This window comes from Aphelocoma coerulescens, chromosome 10 (assembly GCF_041296385.1).
Source record: "Aphelocoma coerulescens isolate FSJ_1873_10779 chromosome 10, UR_Acoe_1.0, whole genome shotgun sequence".
Lineage (NCBI taxonomy): Eukaryota > Metazoa > Chordata > Aves > Passeriformes > Corvidae > Aphelocoma > Aphelocoma coerulescens.
Genome location: NC_091024.1, coordinates 12,853,048 through 12,868,596, shown reverse-complemented (window position 1 = coordinate 12,868,596; position 15,549 = coordinate 12,853,048). Strand labels below are relative to the sequence as shown.

The 15,549-nt window shown below is 64.2% G+C and overlaps 2 protein-coding genes across 2 annotated transcripts; both read left to right on the top strand.

Annotated features, from left to right (window-relative positions):
• The first annotated feature begins 2,086 nt into the window (after positions 1–2,086).
• On the top strand, positions 2,087–7,982 carry ANPEP (alanyl aminopeptidase, membrane). The gene is made up of 20 exons (XM_069025822.1): positions 2,087–2,793; positions 3,049–3,194; positions 3,271–3,407; positions 3,491–3,617; positions 3,728–3,882; positions 3,955–4,068; positions 4,185–4,328; positions 4,406–4,471; positions 4,614–4,679; positions 4,845–5,017; positions 5,099–5,178; positions 5,338–5,471; positions 5,561–5,616; positions 5,734–5,881; positions 5,991–6,082; positions 6,228–6,338; positions 6,427–6,594; positions 6,702–6,842; positions 6,972–7,053; positions 7,615–7,982. The coding sequence occupies exons 1-20, from the start codon at positions 2,201–2,203 to the stop codon at positions 7,765–7,767; spliced, it is 2,886 nt and encodes a 961-aa protein (XP_068881923.1). The 5' UTR covers positions 2,087–2,200; the 3' UTR covers positions 7,768–7,982.
• A 4,763-nt stretch (positions 7,983–12,745) lies between these two features.
• MESP2 (mesoderm posterior bHLH transcription factor 2) lies at positions 12,746–14,196 on the top strand. Its single transcript, XM_069026098.1, has 4 exons — positions 12,746–13,313; positions 13,392–13,519; positions 13,598–13,744; positions 14,134–14,196. The coding sequence occupies exons 1-4, from the start codon at positions 12,746–12,748 to the stop codon at positions 14,194–14,196; spliced, it is 906 nt and encodes a 301-aa protein (XP_068882199.1).
• The last annotated feature ends 1,353 nt before the right edge of the window (positions 14,197–15,549 follow it).

Genomic DNA, 15,549 nt, shown 5'->3' with positions numbered 1-15,549 from the left:
GCTGTAGAGGGCAGGGTCGGGCCGGGGCTCAGCGCTCCCCCTCCGAGCCGCCTGCATGGTCCGGAGATGGAGATGGGGCTGGATCCTGGGGATGGCTCCTGGCCCCAGCCCACTGCCTGCCCCAGCTGTGCTGTGCTGTGGCACCCATAGGTACCGGGTTTTGCTGGGCTCATCTCCGCCTGCCGGAGCGTGTTCCCAAATCCAGGCCCCCTGCCCAGCACTCTTTTCCTTCAGAACTGCCTTCTCGCCCTGTTCCAGTGCGGGGGAGCCCATGCCGGAGGTTCTCCTTTCCACGCTGCCCCGCGCTGTCCCGGGCCTCCGCCCCGCCGGCCGGCAGACATGAGGTTAAAGGGGGCGAGAGCTCCGGGTTCCTGCCCTGGAGCTTTGGAGGAAACTTTCCTCCTCCTGGAGCTGCGAGCGCAGAGCTGGGACGGACAGTCGGGCGCAGGCAGGAGGACAGGCAGGGCGACGCGTGGGGCGCAGGAAGTGGGAACGGGGCGGGCGGGACCCCGCTGTCCCTGGCTGCCCACGGCTGAGCGCAGGAAGGTGAGGAGGGCACTCTGCTGCCGCTCAGGCTCCGGGGGGGTTCACAGCCCAAGCGGGGGGTCCGCGGGGTGCGTTGGAGTGGACCAAGTGGGGGAAGGGGCTGTGGCGGTGCGTGGGGGGGCTGGCGGGGGGCTGTGGGGTGTGGGGGTAGCAGTGGGGTTCACGTACATGGGGGTTATGGAGCCCATATGCGATGGGAGGGCTTGGGGGCGTCTATGGGGGTGCGTGACGGTGTGGAGGGCTCCGGGGGGTTGTCAGGCTGTGGGGTGTGTGAGGCCAGAGCCTCAAGGGACCCACGTGCCCGCGGGGATGATGCCCAACATGTGTCCCTTGTGGGATGTGGGCTATGCATGTGCTGCTGGCTGGGCTCCAAAGAGGGGTCTTCTAGGGGTGGGGACAGAATCCTGTGGGTGCTGGGGGAGTCAGGGTGTGGGTGCTGTGTCTCATCCCAGTGCTGCTCCCCATTTACTCCATCCAGCCCCCTCCCCAGCCGAGGCAGTGGGGGATGCCTGTGTGCTGTGCCCGAGTGGCTGTGGGGAGAGCCAGCAGGCCCGTTGGTGTGGCACGGAGGGTGTGCAGAGTCCCTGGCACCCTGCCAGCCACCTGTGGCCCTTAGTCCTGTGGGGGGCTGTCCCTAAAGCTGTAGCCTTTGGCCAGAGCCAGGGTGGGGATGGGGCTGAGGGAGCCAGCAGTGGCCTCTGGGCCAGGGGATGGCTGTGCCAAACAGGGAATACCAGGGACACCAGCAGCATCCAGAGTGATTTGTACCAGGCACAGCGGCCCTGGCGGGTGCAGCTGGCTGCTGTCAGGGACAGGGCAGGGTTTCATCCTGATTTGCCCTTTGCCCAAGCTGTGGCTCCTGGCAGCATCTGCCCATATCTCCCTATGGAGAGATCAATCACATCTTGGGGAGATCCTGTTCCCAGTGTGTGACATGCTGTGTCACCCTCACACCCTACCCTGGGTGGGGATCTCACACATGCCCACTGGGGCTGGGCTCACTAGGACGGAGTTTGACCCCCATGTCTCCAGGTTCATGACCCCGGACTTTGAAAGGGCTGTGGGCAGGGTGAGCTCCTCCCAGGTATCCCCCCTACCTTCCCTCTCTGCTGTGCTGCATCCCACACCTCCTGCTTTCCCCGATGGGGGGGCAGCCGGTGAGCTGTGCCCCTCACAGGAAGGGGTGGCCTGGACCCTCTGACAGTGGCTCAGACCCCATCACTCGACAGTAAATGGGGTGACACTGAGTCTGCATCTGGCCTTGGCTGATGGGGACACACGCTGGGCCCTGCAGCATGGTGGGGAGGTGGCTGCTAGCTGCGGCTACCCACCCTGTCCCTCCTTTTGCAGGGCCAGGCCAGTGCGGGGAAGGACACCAGGGGTCCAGGCCCACAGCCCGCACAGGCTCCCCGATGGTGCAACCCCCCCACCACCAGCTCCGCCCCTGCAGCAGTGCCACTGGGTGTTGGTGCTCTCGCCGGGCTCGGCGGGGGGTGGGTGGAAAGCTCATCCCAGGGTCTGTCACCGCCCTGAGCCCCATGGCCATTTAATCCTTCACCCATTAACTTGGACTAATAAACCTTGTGGGAGAGAGAGGCTAAAAGTCGTGCCTGCACCAGTGCAGTCTCCGCCAGTGCTGCTCCAGCTGCCCACCATGGCAGCCGGCTTCTTCATCAGCAAGACTGTGGGCATTGTGGCCATCGTGCTGGGCCTGGGGGCTGTGGCCACCATTATTGCACTCTCGGTGGTGTACGCCCAGGAGAAGAACAAGGGAACGTCTGATGTGGGTACCAACAGCACGCCTGGCCCCAACATCACCACCACCCCCACCCCCAACAACGCCTGGAACCGGTGGAGGTTGCCGACCACGCTGAAGCCGGATACATACGAGGTGTCCCTGCAGCCCTTCCTGAAGGCCGACGCCAACAACACGTACATCTTCAAGGGCAACAGCAGTGTGGTCTTCATCTGTATGGAAGCCACCAACCTCATCCTCATCCACAGCAACAAGCTGAACTACACCATGCATGGCTCCTTCCATGCCACATTGCAGGCAGAGGGTGGTGGCAGTGTCCCTGCCATCTCCCGCACCTGGCTGGAGACTCCCACCCAGTACCTGGTGGTGCAGCTGGAGACCCCCCTGCAGCAGGGCCAGCGGTACCGGCTGTCCTGCAACTTCACCGGGGAGCTGGCTGATGACCTGGCTGGCTTCTATCGCAGCGAATACACGGACAAGTCAGGCAACAAGTAGGTGGAGGGCAGAGGACGGGGTGGAGGCCGCAGAGCTGGCCCGATGTGGTCATGGGAAGGGGAATGAGGGGCACGGGGCTGGCACAGGGCAGTGGAGGGCATGGGCAGACTTTGGGGCTCGTGTCCCACCAGGACAATGGGATGGGTGTGTTCCCCTTGCATCCTCATGATGCCCCAGTGGGGATGGGAGCAAGGGGACTGGGGGGCGCAGCTTCTGCAGGAAGCCCCGGGACTGATGGGGTTTGCTCACAGGCAGGTGGTGGCCACCACGCAGATGCAGGCGGCTGATGCACGCAAAGCTTTCCCCTGCTTCGACGAGCCGGCCATGAAAGCCAACTTCACAGTGACACTGGTCCACCCCTCCGACTATGTGGCCATTTCAAACATGCCTGCCAAGAGTGAGTGGGGCAGCAGGACCCCATTGCGGGGCTGGGGGCCTGGCAGGGCCGTGGGGTGATCCTCTGATCTCCACAGGCACCACGCAGCAGATGATTGATGGGGAGGCCTGGAATGTCACTGAGTTTGAAACCACTCCCAAGATGTCCACGTACCTTCTGGCCTTCATTGTCAGCCAGTTCACCTACGTGCCGGATGACTCGGAGAGGACACTGGTAGGATGGGGTGGGGTCCACCCTCTGCCCACCTGTGTGGCTGAACCTGGGCCACTGATGAGTCCTGCGTCCCTCCTCTCCAGATTCGCATCTGGGGCCGCCCCGAGGCCATCAACGAGGGCCAGGGCAACTACGCACTCAATGTCACTGGCTCCATCCTCAGGTTCTTTGAGGGTCATTACAACACGGCCTACCCGCTCCCAAAGTCTGGTGGGTGCTGCAGGGTGCCCGGGGCACTGGGTTGAGGTGCCCACCGCAGAGGGGGGAGGATGGTCCAGCGTGCTGTCAGCGGGGCACTGACGGGACCCCTCCATCCCCAGACCAGGTTGCCCTCCCTGATTTCAACGCGGGCGCGATGGAGAACTGGGGGCTGGTGACCTACCGGGAGAACTCACTGCTCTTTGATGCTGCATACTCCTCCATTGGCAACAAGGAGCGGGTGGTGACCGTCATCGCCCATGAGCTGGCCCACCAGGTACCTGCTGCAACCCTCGCCCACTCCCCTGATTGATGGCTGGTGGCTGAGGGGGTGCTGTGCCCTCTGCAGTGGTTTGGGAATTTGGTGACGCTGCGGTGGTGGAACGACCTGTGGCTGAATGAGGGCTTCGCCTCGTATGTGGAGTATCTGGGCGCCAACTCATCTGAGCCCTCCTGGAACATCGTGAGTGCCAGGGACGATGGGCATGGGGGCAAGCAGGGGAACAGGCACCCCAGGGGCTGCCCCAGTGCCAGGTGGCACACGCAGGGCTGAGGCAGGTGTTGGTGCTCCCTCTGCAGAAAGATCTGATGGTGCTGAATGAGCTGCATGCGGTGATGGCAATAGATGCCCTGGCCACCTCCCACCCACTCTCCTTCCGCGAGGAAGAGATCAACACCCCAGCCCAGATCAGTGAAGTCTTTGACAGCATTGCCTACAGCAAGGTGTGCTGCACGGGGGTCCTTGAGGTGGGGATGGACTGTGGGGTATTCCTGGTTTCTCTGACCTGCTGTCCCTGCAGGGAGCGTCGGTGCTGCGGATGCTCTCGGACTTCCTCAGCGAGGACATCTTCAAGCAAGGGCTGCAGGTGAGGTGCTGCTGGTACTGGGGGGCAGCAAGCTCAGTGCAGGGTGGGCATCCCATGGTAGGGGCCTTCCCAGGTGCTCTAGGGGTGTCCCACACCCCAGACTTGCCCTTGCTCACCCATCTCTCTTGGTGCTCTCCCACAGTCCTACCTCCACACCTTCGCCTACAACAACACTGTCTACACTGACCTCTGGGACCATCTGCAAGAGGTAGGAGGGGGCTGAGATGCTCCTGCGGCATCCCAAGCCCTGGCTCCGGGGGGGCTGCCTGATGTGAGGGTGTCCCACATGCTGGGTGAGGGTTGCAGCACCGGCCAAGCCCCATGCTGCCCGTGCCCCTGCCCCTGGTGACCGGCTGTGCTGCCATCCCCGCAGGCGGTGAATAAGAGCGATCTCCAACTGCCTGACAATATCAGCAACATCATGGATCGCTGGACGCTGCAGATGGGCTTCCCTGTGGTGACTGTTGATACCCGCACCGGCACCATCAACCAGACCCATTTTCTGCTGGACCCTGCATCCTCTGTGGACAGACCCTCTGCCTTCAAGTGAGTGGGGCGGGGGCTGGCTAGGAACTGAGGGGTCAGGGGATGAGGGCCAGTCCCACCACCTGTCTGTCCATGGCACAGCTACACCTGGATCATCCCCATCACCTGGATGATAGACAAGAACCATGGGAACAGCAGCTACTGGCTGACCAAAGTCACGGGTATGGTGTGTCCTGGCTGTGAGTGGGGGTCTTGCTGCCACCTCCGCTGCCGTGGCACTGGTCGGGGTTCCCAGGGAGGCAGTGGTGATGGGGGCTGAGCCTGGCCCGCCCTGGTGGGTGGGGGTGCGGCTCTGGCAGAGCTTCCTGTCCCCTTCCCAGACACCAACAACCAGTTCAAGCTCAACAGCTCCAGCTGGCTCCTGCTGAACCTCAATGTCACGGGGTACTTCCGTGTCAATTACAACCAGGAGAACTGGGATCAGCTCCTCAACCAGCTTGTCACTGACCACCAGGTACACGGGGTGGTTCAAGGCTGTGGTATGGGACCCCATTCACACCGCCCCACTCAGTCTGCCCTGAGACATTGACTTTGCTCTCTTAGGTCTTCCCTGTGATCAACCGTGCCCAGATCATTGATGATGCCTTTAACTTGGCCAGGTGAGCCCTGCCAGGTGGTCTGGGTGCCACCAGGGTGAGGGGCTGGATGGGGTGGGTGCCCTGGGGTAGGCAGTGCCAGTGGGGCTGGGGAGGTGACGCTGCCCTCACCCCTGACAGGGCCAAGTACGTCAACGTGACCTTGGCTCTGAACACGACACGGTTCCTGAGCCAGGAGACGGCATACATGCCCTGGCAGGCAGCGCTCAGCAACCTCCAGTACTTCCAGCTGATGTTTGACCGCAGCGAGGTCTTTGGGCCCATGTCGGTGAGTGATGCGACACCCCCGTGCTGGGGGTGAGGGGCCAGGATCGCTCCCACAGTGGTGTGGGGGCTGCTGCCAGTGTCACTGGGCACTGACTCCCTCTTGCCCCCAGAAATACATGAAGAAGCAGGTGACTCCTCTCTTCGACTACTACAAGAACATCACCAATGGCTGGAAAGATATCCCCAGTGGCCTGATGGTCCAGTGAGTACCATGGCCCCAGGGCTGGGCTGGATCCCTGGGGTGCCCCCAGCTGTACTGGGTAGAGGGCACAGCCCTGCCACCAGCTGGCACTGGCCGGTGGGTGCCCTGTGCAGGACCCCAGCCCTCACGGTCTCTTTCCCCCCAGGTACAATGAGATCAATGCCATCAGCACTGCCTGCTCCTACGGCGTCACCGAGTGCCAGAATTTGACCGCCAACTACTTGCTCCAGTGGCAGCAGAATGCCAGCAACAACCCGTGAGTCCTCGGAAGCCCTGGCGCTGTGTGTGTGGTTGGACTGGACATGGCGAGGGGCTCCTGGCACTGATGGCTCTTACCCCAACAGGGTCCCCCCGAACCTGCGCTCAGCCATCTACTGCAGCATGGTGGCCACGGGTGGGGAGGACGCCTGGAATTTCCTCTGGGACAGGTTCCGGGAGGCCTCTGTGGTATCTGAGGCCGACAAGCTCCGCACAGCCCTCTCCTGCAGCCCCCACCCCTGGATCCTCAGCAGGTGCGTGTGGGGTCTGGCTGGCATTGTGGTGTGTCCCCACCAGCCTATCACCCACATAATGTCTGCTGCCCCTGCCAGCCCCTCACCCCTCTGTCATGCCCCTCCAGGTACCTGGAGTACACCCTTGACCCTACAAAGATCCGGAAGCAGGATGCCACCTCCACGATCAACAGCATTGCCAGCAATGTTGTGGGGCAGTCCCTGGCCTGGGACTTCATCCGTGGCAACTGGAGGATGCTCTTCACCCAGTGAGCACCGTGGGGGACTGGGGGCACCCCTATCGCCCTGCGCCCCTTGGGGGTGGCACTATCTCTTCTCCTGTCCCCTCCCCTGTGGCTCTGCGGAACCCCTGGCTCAACACAATTCTGCTCTCCTAGGTATGGGGGCGGCTCCTTCTCCTTCTCCCGCCTGATTTTATCTGTGACCCAGCGCTTTTCCTCAGAATTCGAGCTGCAACAGGTGAGGCTGGACCCTGGCAGGGGCCAGGGGACCAGGGATCCCAGCCTTGGCAGAGCTGCCCTTTGCCAGAAGCCCTTGAGAGGGGGTTTCCTGCTGCTTGTGTGCCCAGGGGTCCAAGAGGCTTCTATTCCTGTCACAGGCTGCTGGGGTGGTGGCAGGGACTCCCAAGGGCTGTCAGAGTGCTCCCAGGGGCTGTTGGGGTGCTGCATGGGCTGCTGGAGGCTGTTGGGGTGTTGCTGGAGGCTGCTGAGAGGGTGCTGGGGGCCTTCCAAAGGCTGTCAGGGTGCTTCTGGGGCAGTCAGGAGGATGTTGGGTGGTGTTGGGGGCTGCTGGAGTGGTGCTGGCGGCTCACAGAGGCTACTGGGGTGCTCCTGGGGGCTGTTGGGGTTCTGCCAGGGAGCAGCTGAGAGCTGCTGGGTTGGTGCTGGAGTGCTCACAGGGGTTGTCAGGGGCTGTTGGGGCGTTCCTGGGTGGTGTCGAGTGGTGCTGGGAGCTGCTGAGGTCTGCCAGGGGCTGCCAGGCCCACCCCCTGCCTGCTCCAGCGCCATCTCTGCCCGGCAGCTGGAGCAGTTCAAGAAAGACAACGAGGACATCGGGTTTGGGTCGGGGACGCGGGCGCTGGAGCAGGCGCTGGAGCGGACGCGCACTAACATCAACTGGGTGAAGGAGAACAAGGCGACGGTGCTGGAGTGGTTCAGTGCCGAGAGCAGCTAACCTGCGCTCGCCCGGCCACCAGGATGGACCCTCGTCCACTCCCGACTCTGCTCACTCCATCCCCACGGCCCCCAGGCCCTTGTGCCCCCCAGTCCCACACTGCCAGTGAGGGGCCTGACGCCCGGATGGATAATGGGCACTGGGAACATGGGGGGGTGTGGGAGGGGGGAGGTCAGGCTGGTGTAAATAAATACTGTGGGGGTGTAAATAAAAACTTTCCGTTTCCAGGGGTGCCCTGGGTGTGGGGGCTGTGCTGAGGGGACTTCGACAGACTGGGTAGGAAGTGCCAGGGGCCCTGCAGCCTGCAGGCCTGGGGCAGGGCGCGGGGCTGTGAGCCCCCCGGGCTGTTAGGAGCCTGGTGCTAAGTGGCTCTGGGGGCTTCGCTGACGCCAGCCCCTCTGTCTGACAGCTGCGTGTGAGCTCTCCTGCTGGGCCCTGCTCAGGGGGCTCCCTGCCCGCTCCCTGCGGACTGGCACCAGGACCCTGCTCCGGGCAGGTACTGCAGGGTCGGGGCAGGGGCCACGGGGGGTGGCTGTGACAGGTAGGAGGGACTGTCCCCCATGGGCTACCCTGGACCCTGAAGGGACAGAGCTGTCTTTGGGCATAGGGAGGGGATGGGACCCCCAGGCAGGTGGGAGCTGGGGGTCAGTGGGGGTGGGGATGGCCTAGGTAGTGAGTCCCTCTGTCGCCCCAGCCCTGGGACACATCTGGGCTGTGGGTTGGGCTGGCAGTGGGCACTGAGCCCCTGGTCCAGGGCAGCACCTGGCTATGTGTGTGGGATGCCAGGCTGAAGGGTGCTCCTAACCCTGCCCATGCTGGGGTGCAGCCAGCAGGTCCCACAGTAAGGAGCAGGGGAGCAGCGCTGCACAGCAGCTTTAATGAGGATCCTGGTGTCTGTCCCGTCTCGTGCAGCTCTGTGACATGGCCATGCCACCAACCCATGGCCATGCCACCAACCCATGGCCATGCCACTGTCCCACTGCCTCACTGCCATGCCACCGTGCCTGTGTGCTCTCTGTGTCCAGGGGTGCAGTCAGCTCCAGCGCCCACAGTGCTCTGCGCTGGGGTGCAGCTGGGGAGGAGAGAGGCTGTGGCACGAGCTGGGAAGGTGAGCATGGCTGGGGCCCAGGGACTGCTGAGCTGTGTGGGAAGAGCTGTGTGAGGTGAGTGGCTGTGACACACCGCACCTCACGCCCCCTGCCACTCACCCCACGAGGACTATCCTCCGCCCCAGCTCAGGGACTGCAGGAGCAGGAGCTGGGCTGGGGAGGTCTTTGGGTACCCGGTGATGTGTGGGCAGCTGGGAGTCAGGTGCAGGGGTCCTGTGGTGCCCCGTGTCCATCACACCTGCCCTGGGAGGCTCCAAGAAGCAGGAGGAAGCCATCCTATTACCCGTGGCTGTGTCACGTCTGTGGGGAGGCTCCAGGATGGTGTAGCTGGGAATCCTCTGAAGCTCTGGGGGAATCCCTGCAGCAGGGGTGTAGGGGGGTGACCCCCAGGTCCCTAGCCCCATCTCCGCACCCCTAAACACCTCCAGGGGAGTGCCCACAGCAGGGCTGCAGAGAGGTGACCCCCAGGCACCCGTCCCCATGCCGGGAGCCCCGTGCAGCTCCGGGGGGGTCCCCGCCATGGCAGGTGACCCCCAACCCGCAGTGCCGGGGGCCGAAGCATCACGGGGCTCCGTGTCCTGGCAGCACCCCAGGCCCCGGGGGCAGAGGGGACAGTGTCGGGGGGCCGGCGCCCCCCGGCCGAGCCCCAGCAGGGCCGAGAGGTGGGCGATGTAGCGGGTGGCGAGGCGCAGGGTCTCGATCTTGGTGAGGGTCTGCCCGGCGGGCGCCAGCGCGGGCGGCAGGTAGTGCCGCAGCCGCAGCAGGGCCTGCGCCAGCCGCCGCATCCGCAGCTTCTCCCGCTCGCTGGCGCTCTGCCGCGGGACCCCCGCTCCCCCGCCGCCCCGCACCCCCTTCCTGCCCCGAGGGGGACGCAGCGACGCACCGGGGGACTCTGCCGAAGGAGCGGGGATGTGATGTTGTGTCTGGCCGTGGTTGGGGGCTGTTCTGCTGGCCGCTTCTGGGGGTAACCCCGGCTTTATTTGGGCCGGGGGTGCGGGGCGATGCCTCTGCGCCCACCTGGAGGTGTCGACTCCCCCCCCCCCCCCCCCGACTCCCCCCGCTCCGGGCGGGCGGCAGGAGCCTGGGAATGCCGGGCCCATTTGCAGAGGTGTCAGATCTGACTCCTTTGGTCCTTAATTGGCCCTGCCGGCGCTGGGAAGTGTGTGGGGACCCATTCACACGGCCGTGAGAGATGCTAACGTGCCACCAGCCCCGCATCGCGCCGCATCACCGTACCGCATCCCCCTGCACCGCACCTCCCCGCACAGCGTCTCTGCAGCCGGCACCCGGGACTTGACCTTCCAATGCCAGGATCCCGAGCTGCCAGCCCTGGTACCCAGCAGGGTCCCCACAGCTCCCTGCCCTCTGCCCAGCTCCCAGTCCCGTGTCCGTGGGGCTCTGGCTCAGACTGATGGCCCTAAGGGGCAGGGGGTGCGGGGCGTGCAGGGTACCTGGGTGGGGGGCTGGGGTGATCCCTTCCCAGAGACATCCCTGCACTGGCCGTGCTGCTTCTGTCTCCCCAGTCCGATGGGATGCAGCCCCGGACGGCTCCAGATGAGCTGAGGCACCTGGGGACCCACCAGGCTGTGCCCCTGCTTGGGCTGGGCACTGTGCCACTGGGGGTTGGGGTCTGCAGGGCACTGGGGTGCACTGTGGTGGGTGCCAAGCTCTTGAGGGTGCCGGGAGCAGGGGACCCTCCGTGCAGATGGGCTGAGGGAAAGTGGGAGGTGAGGGGGGCTGCTTGCCAGATGCTTGGCAGCACTGACCCCTGCACCAGACACAGCCCTGGGCAGTGTCCCTGTGAGCTGTGCCCACTCCAGAGAGAGGGACAAGCGTGACCACCAGAAACCCCACAGACGTCTGACCCGGGAGGTGCTAGAGCAGGGATGGCAGGTCCCAAGTGGGCAGGGCCAGGGACTTCTCAGCAGAAGGGCTGTGGGCTCCTGAGGGCACAGCCTGAGCTGGGCACTGACTGAGCTCCATCGTGGTGCCCTGGCTGTGCTGCCTCATGGGCCTGCACCCTGCTCCATTGATACGGGCAGAAGGGATGGGGGGACCCCCCTGTCCCTTGGGGTGAGGGGCTGCAGGGTGTCCTGCTGTCACCAAAACTTGGGAATAAAACCCTCTAACACTGTAATTTCAGTATTAGAAACTAGCATTACTTTATTTCAGTGCCAGGTGTGCAGGGGATACCTCCTACTCCACACGCCGCAGCTGGCTAACAGACTAGTTTAAATCTTTGTAACTTGTTTATTACATTTCCCAAAACTCATACATGTAGGCTAAACATTCCTGCAAATTCTTTTGCATATTTATATCACTTTTTGGAGCTCATTTACATAAGAGTAGGGGTCTTTTGAGGGTCTCTGGTGCTCATTTGGGGAGCACCCCATTTCTCAAATTATCTAGTTTTGGTCATAGGCCTCCAAAACTGTTTCTTCTCTTTGAATACATCCTAGCTCTGAGGTCTGGCCAAGACTTATCTTCTCATCTGTGTTGCTCAGGCCTGCAGCCTTTAAGGCTAAGATAACCACTTGCACACATTAATATAGGACTAAGCACTTTTGGCTGAAGTTAAAGGAATTCACAAGACTTAAACACTATTCGTTACAATTAAAGATTTTCCCAACACAGTGGGGGCTCTGATCCAATGGCCAGTGCTGCCCCAGCCCAGCCGCACTTGTCCAAACAGGGAGGTGGGAAGCGGCTGTGGTGGGTGCAGAACTCATTACCCGGGAGCTCATCAGCTAATGGGACCCAGGAGGGGGCCGGGCAGCAGGGAAGGGGCCATGCCTGGCCTGGGCCATGGGGTGCAGATCTCCCGCCAGATGCCCCTGTGCCCCCACGCTGGGGCCGGATGTTGGAATGGGGTTGGCACTGGTGGCCTAGGATTGGTTGGGTCAGTGCTGGGCACTGCTCAGATGTGCACACACGGTTTGGGGGTCCTGTGCCCCCAGCTGTATCCCCTCAGCTGTGCCCTCCTGCTTTTGGGGATCCTGTGCCACTCATGTTCCCCCGGGCTTTGCACACCCTGTTTGGGGGCCCTGCTGTACCACCGGGCTGCACACACCCAGTTTGGGGGTCCTGTGCCCCTAGATGTACCCCCAGGCCAGGCTGTGCACACCAGGTCTGGGGGCCCGTGCCGTGCCATGCCCGTGTCCCCTTGCTCCCTGATGGATTTTCCGTCCCTCGGCGGGGCCGTTTCCCGGGAAACCTTCACACCCGCCGGGCCCAACACCTGCGGGGCCTGGGAACGCGGCGGGGGGGCTTCTCCCAGCCCCGACCCTGGCCCTCGACACCCGCCACCCGTGGGGGTTCCCCTGCCACTGCCAGCACCGGGCAGCACCAGGGGATCTGAGCTCATGGGCGTGGTGGGGAACCGGCACCCCCAAACCGGGTGTGGGGGGTTGTGTCCCACAAAGGTCAGCCCCCGGCTGGGGTCATGCTGCAGGGGGAGACACAGGGACACGCCACCGCAGACGTGCTGCAAATCCCACTGAAGCCCCATCAGAGCCCCACAACACCCCCACTGCACCCCCACTGCAGACCTTGCTGCAGCCCTACTGCAGCTCCCCCCCAGCAGACCTGCTGAGACCCCGCTTCAGCTCCTGTGTGGGTCCCAGCCCCGTCCCAAGCCCAGCGCGGGGGCGAGGGGCAGCACCGAGCAGCTTCACACCTCTGGGGTGAAATTCGTCACCCCGTGTTCACAGCCGCGGCCCCCGGCCCCCCCCCCCCCCCCCCCCCCCGACCCCCCGCCTTTGAAGTGCTGCTCCTGCAGCCACGAAGGTGCCTCTTCACACCTCGGGCCCGGCATAAAGCCGGGGCGGTCGGGAGCCACCGACACACAGGTCCCAGCCTCCGGCCCTGCCATGGCCCACGGCCACACGCTGCCCGCCACCGCCCCACTGCAGGACTGGGGTGACCGCGGACCTCCGGACCCTCTAGGCTACAGCAGCAGCTCTCCCGCAGCATCACCTGACTCCTGTGGCCTCGCGTCCCCCGCCGCTGCTCGGGGACCCTGCCGAGGGCACGCCGCGCCCCGCGCCAGGGGCAGGAAGGGGGTGCGGGGCGGCGGGGGAGCGGGGGTCCCGCGGCAGAGCGCCAGCGAGCGGGAGAAGCTGCGGATGCGGCGGCTGGCGCAGGCCCTGCTGCGGCTGCGGCACTACCTGCCGCCCGCGCTGGCGCCCGCCGGGCAGACCCTCACCAAGATCGAGACCCTGCGCCTCGCCACCCGCTACATCGCCCACCTCTCGGCCCTGCTGGGGCTCGGCCGGGGGGCGCCGGCCCCCCGACACTGTCCCCTCTGCCCCCGGGGCCTGGGGTGCTGCCAGGACACGGAGCCCCGTGATGCTTCGGCCCCCGGCACTGCGGGTTGGGGGTCACCTGCCATGGCGGGGACCCCCCCGGAGCTGCACGGGGCTCCCGGCATGGGGACGGGTGCCTGGGGGTCACCTCTCTGCAGCCCTGCTGTGGGCACTCCCCTGGAGGTGTTTAGGGGTGCGGAGATGGGGCTAGGGACCTGGGGGTCACCCCCCTACACCCCTGCTGCAGGGATCCCCCCAGAGGTACTTGGGGGTCCGAACATCAGGATGGAGACCTGGGGGTCTTCCCCCTACATCCCTGCAACTGGGACCCCTCCAGAGGTGCTTGGGGTTTGCAACATCGAGACGGAGACCTGGGAGCCACTCCCCTACATCCCTGCAGTGGGGACCTCCTCAGAGATGAACAAGGCTGTCACCTCCTCTGCGTCCCCCTGGCTGACCCCTCCCCACTGTGCAGGGGCTGGGACCCCCCCGGATCTCCCTGGTGATGTCCTGGACATGGGGCTGGTGCTGTCAGAGTTCGTGGGCACAGGGACAGTCACCCAGGTACGTGCTGGTGGGGATTGGGCTGACTCTCAGCATGGGACTGGCATGGGGCAGGGATCGACCCCCCTTGGGGCAGCCTCAGTGTCCTCTTGGTGTGGGGCAGTGCAGGAACTGGTTTTGGGGTAACAAGAACCTTGTCGGGGCTAGGGAATGGAGAGGTGAGCCCTGCTCCATGCAGGGGGTGAGGTGGGTACCCTAGCCTGCCCCATCCTTCCTGGTGCTTCCCTCCCATGGGAAGGAGGGATCCCACTAGTGGGGACAGAATGGAGTCCGTTGTCCTGCTTGTCCCTGCCCAGGAGCCCTTCCAGGGGGTAGGCTGTCACTCCCATGTCCCCACCCCCATTTGGACCTCTGTCTGGCTGCTCACCCTCTCCCTGTTGGCTCCCCAGGATCTCTCTGCGGACCTGCTCTCACTTCTGGAAGCTCTGTTCCCACCACAGCCCCGGCACTGACCCAGATGAGTCCCCGGGCCTGGAGCACCCACTGCCCCACGATGCCTGTCTGGAGCCCTGCAGCCTGGGGACACGTGCAGCCCTTGGGATGGCTGCAGGAACAAGCTGCCCCGTCTGTCAGAGCCTGGAGCCGTGCTGGACGCGCCGGGTGGCGGCGGCTGGATGTGAATAAACCCTTGTGCCCTCTCTGTGTGTCCGTGTGGCTGTTGCCAGGACCTGGGCACGGGATGGGGTTTGGCATGCCTAGGGGCCTGGTGTATGGGGTCCTGTGTGCCCAGGGTCTCCTTGCTGGGCTGCAGGGCTGGGGGCTGTGGGGCAGTCAGGCACCATCTGGGAGAGCAACTTGGGGATGTATCAAGAGAGACAGTCCCCTTGCCCTGGGGCCTGATCTCCAGCCAGGAAGGGGTGAGGATCCCCAGCACCCTCCAGATCCAGCCTTCCCACTTGGCAGTTCTGGGCCTGTGGGAGCTCCCCAGTGCAGAGTGAAATGGCTAGATTTGGGGTCCAGCTCAGTGTGGGGACGGGGCTGAGCCCACAGGCTGGAGACCCTGCCAGGAGCAGAGTGTGAGTGCCTGTGATGGGGACCCTATGTCCCCAGCCCCCTTGGTGGCTCCCTGAAGTCTGGGGTCCCCATTAGCAGGAGGGTGTTGGGTCCTGGCAGCCATGTGCTAATGTGTCAGGGGAGTATCTCTCCAGCTCTGGGGTCTGGGGTGAAGGGTGGGGGGTTAATGAACCCCATGGAGTGTGAAAGGACTCTCTAATGAGGTTAATTCCCTCTGCGGGGGCAGAGGAGGGGGGTGACAGAAGGGGACACAAGCCTTTGAGGTGTAAAGCAGCCCGCTGCCCTGCCCTCTCCTAGGCTGCAGCCCCTGCTCTCCAGCCAGGGCTGAAGGGACTCGGGCATGTGCTCCAGCCATGGGGACACTGCCACGGGGATGACAACAGTCTGGGGGAGCAGCTGGCAGTTGCAGGGCTGGGAGGAGGGACCTGTGGATCTCTGGGACCCCCAAATGCTGCACCTCAATGCGAGGAGCCCCAGTGTGCCCTGATACCTGGCCCTGGCAGCAGCAGTGCCAGACCTAGGGGGCACTGGCAGCACCCCCTGGGCTGGGGGGCTCCCTCCCACAGATACGGGGCATGTCCCATGGTCCGTTCCTGTGTGTGAGCACCACGCACACTTACGTGTGCGTCCATGTGCTGTGGGTGGCAGGGGAAGGACCGTGCTGTTCCAAGCTGCTGGCTACGTCAAGGACCATTCAGAGCTGCCAAGGGCGCCCACGCCACAGCATCTGCAGCAGCAGCTGCAGGTGCTGCCTCTCTGCAGTACCTGCCCCGGTACCTGCCTCGCTCCCT

Bases quoted from the DNA above. Each gene is read 5' to 3' on its own strand.
- ANPEP (XM_069025822.1), top strand. From the start codon at position 2,201: ATGGCAGCCGGCTTCTTCATCAGCAAGACTGTGGGCATTGTGGCCATC. The intron at 5,179-5,337 runs GTATGGTGTGTC...TCCCCTTCCCAG, and splicing joins CTGGCTGACCAAAGTCACGG to ACACCAACAACCAGTTCAAG. The intron at 6,083-6,227 runs GTGAGTACCATG...CTTTCCCCCCAG, and splicing joins CCCAGTGGCCTGATGGTCCA to GTACAATGAGATCAATGCCA.
- MESP2 (XM_069026098.1), top strand. From the start codon at position 12,746: ATGGCCCACGGCCACACGCTGCCCGCCACCGCCCCACTGCAGGACTGG. The intron at 13,314-13,391 runs GTGCCTGGGGGT...AGATGGGGCTAG, and splicing joins GGCTCCCGGCATGGGGACGG to GGACCTGGGGGTCACCCCCC. The intron at 13,745-14,133 runs GTACGTGCTGGT...TTGGCTCCCCAG, and splicing joins GCACAGGGACAGTCACCCAG to GATCTCTCTGCGGACCTGCT.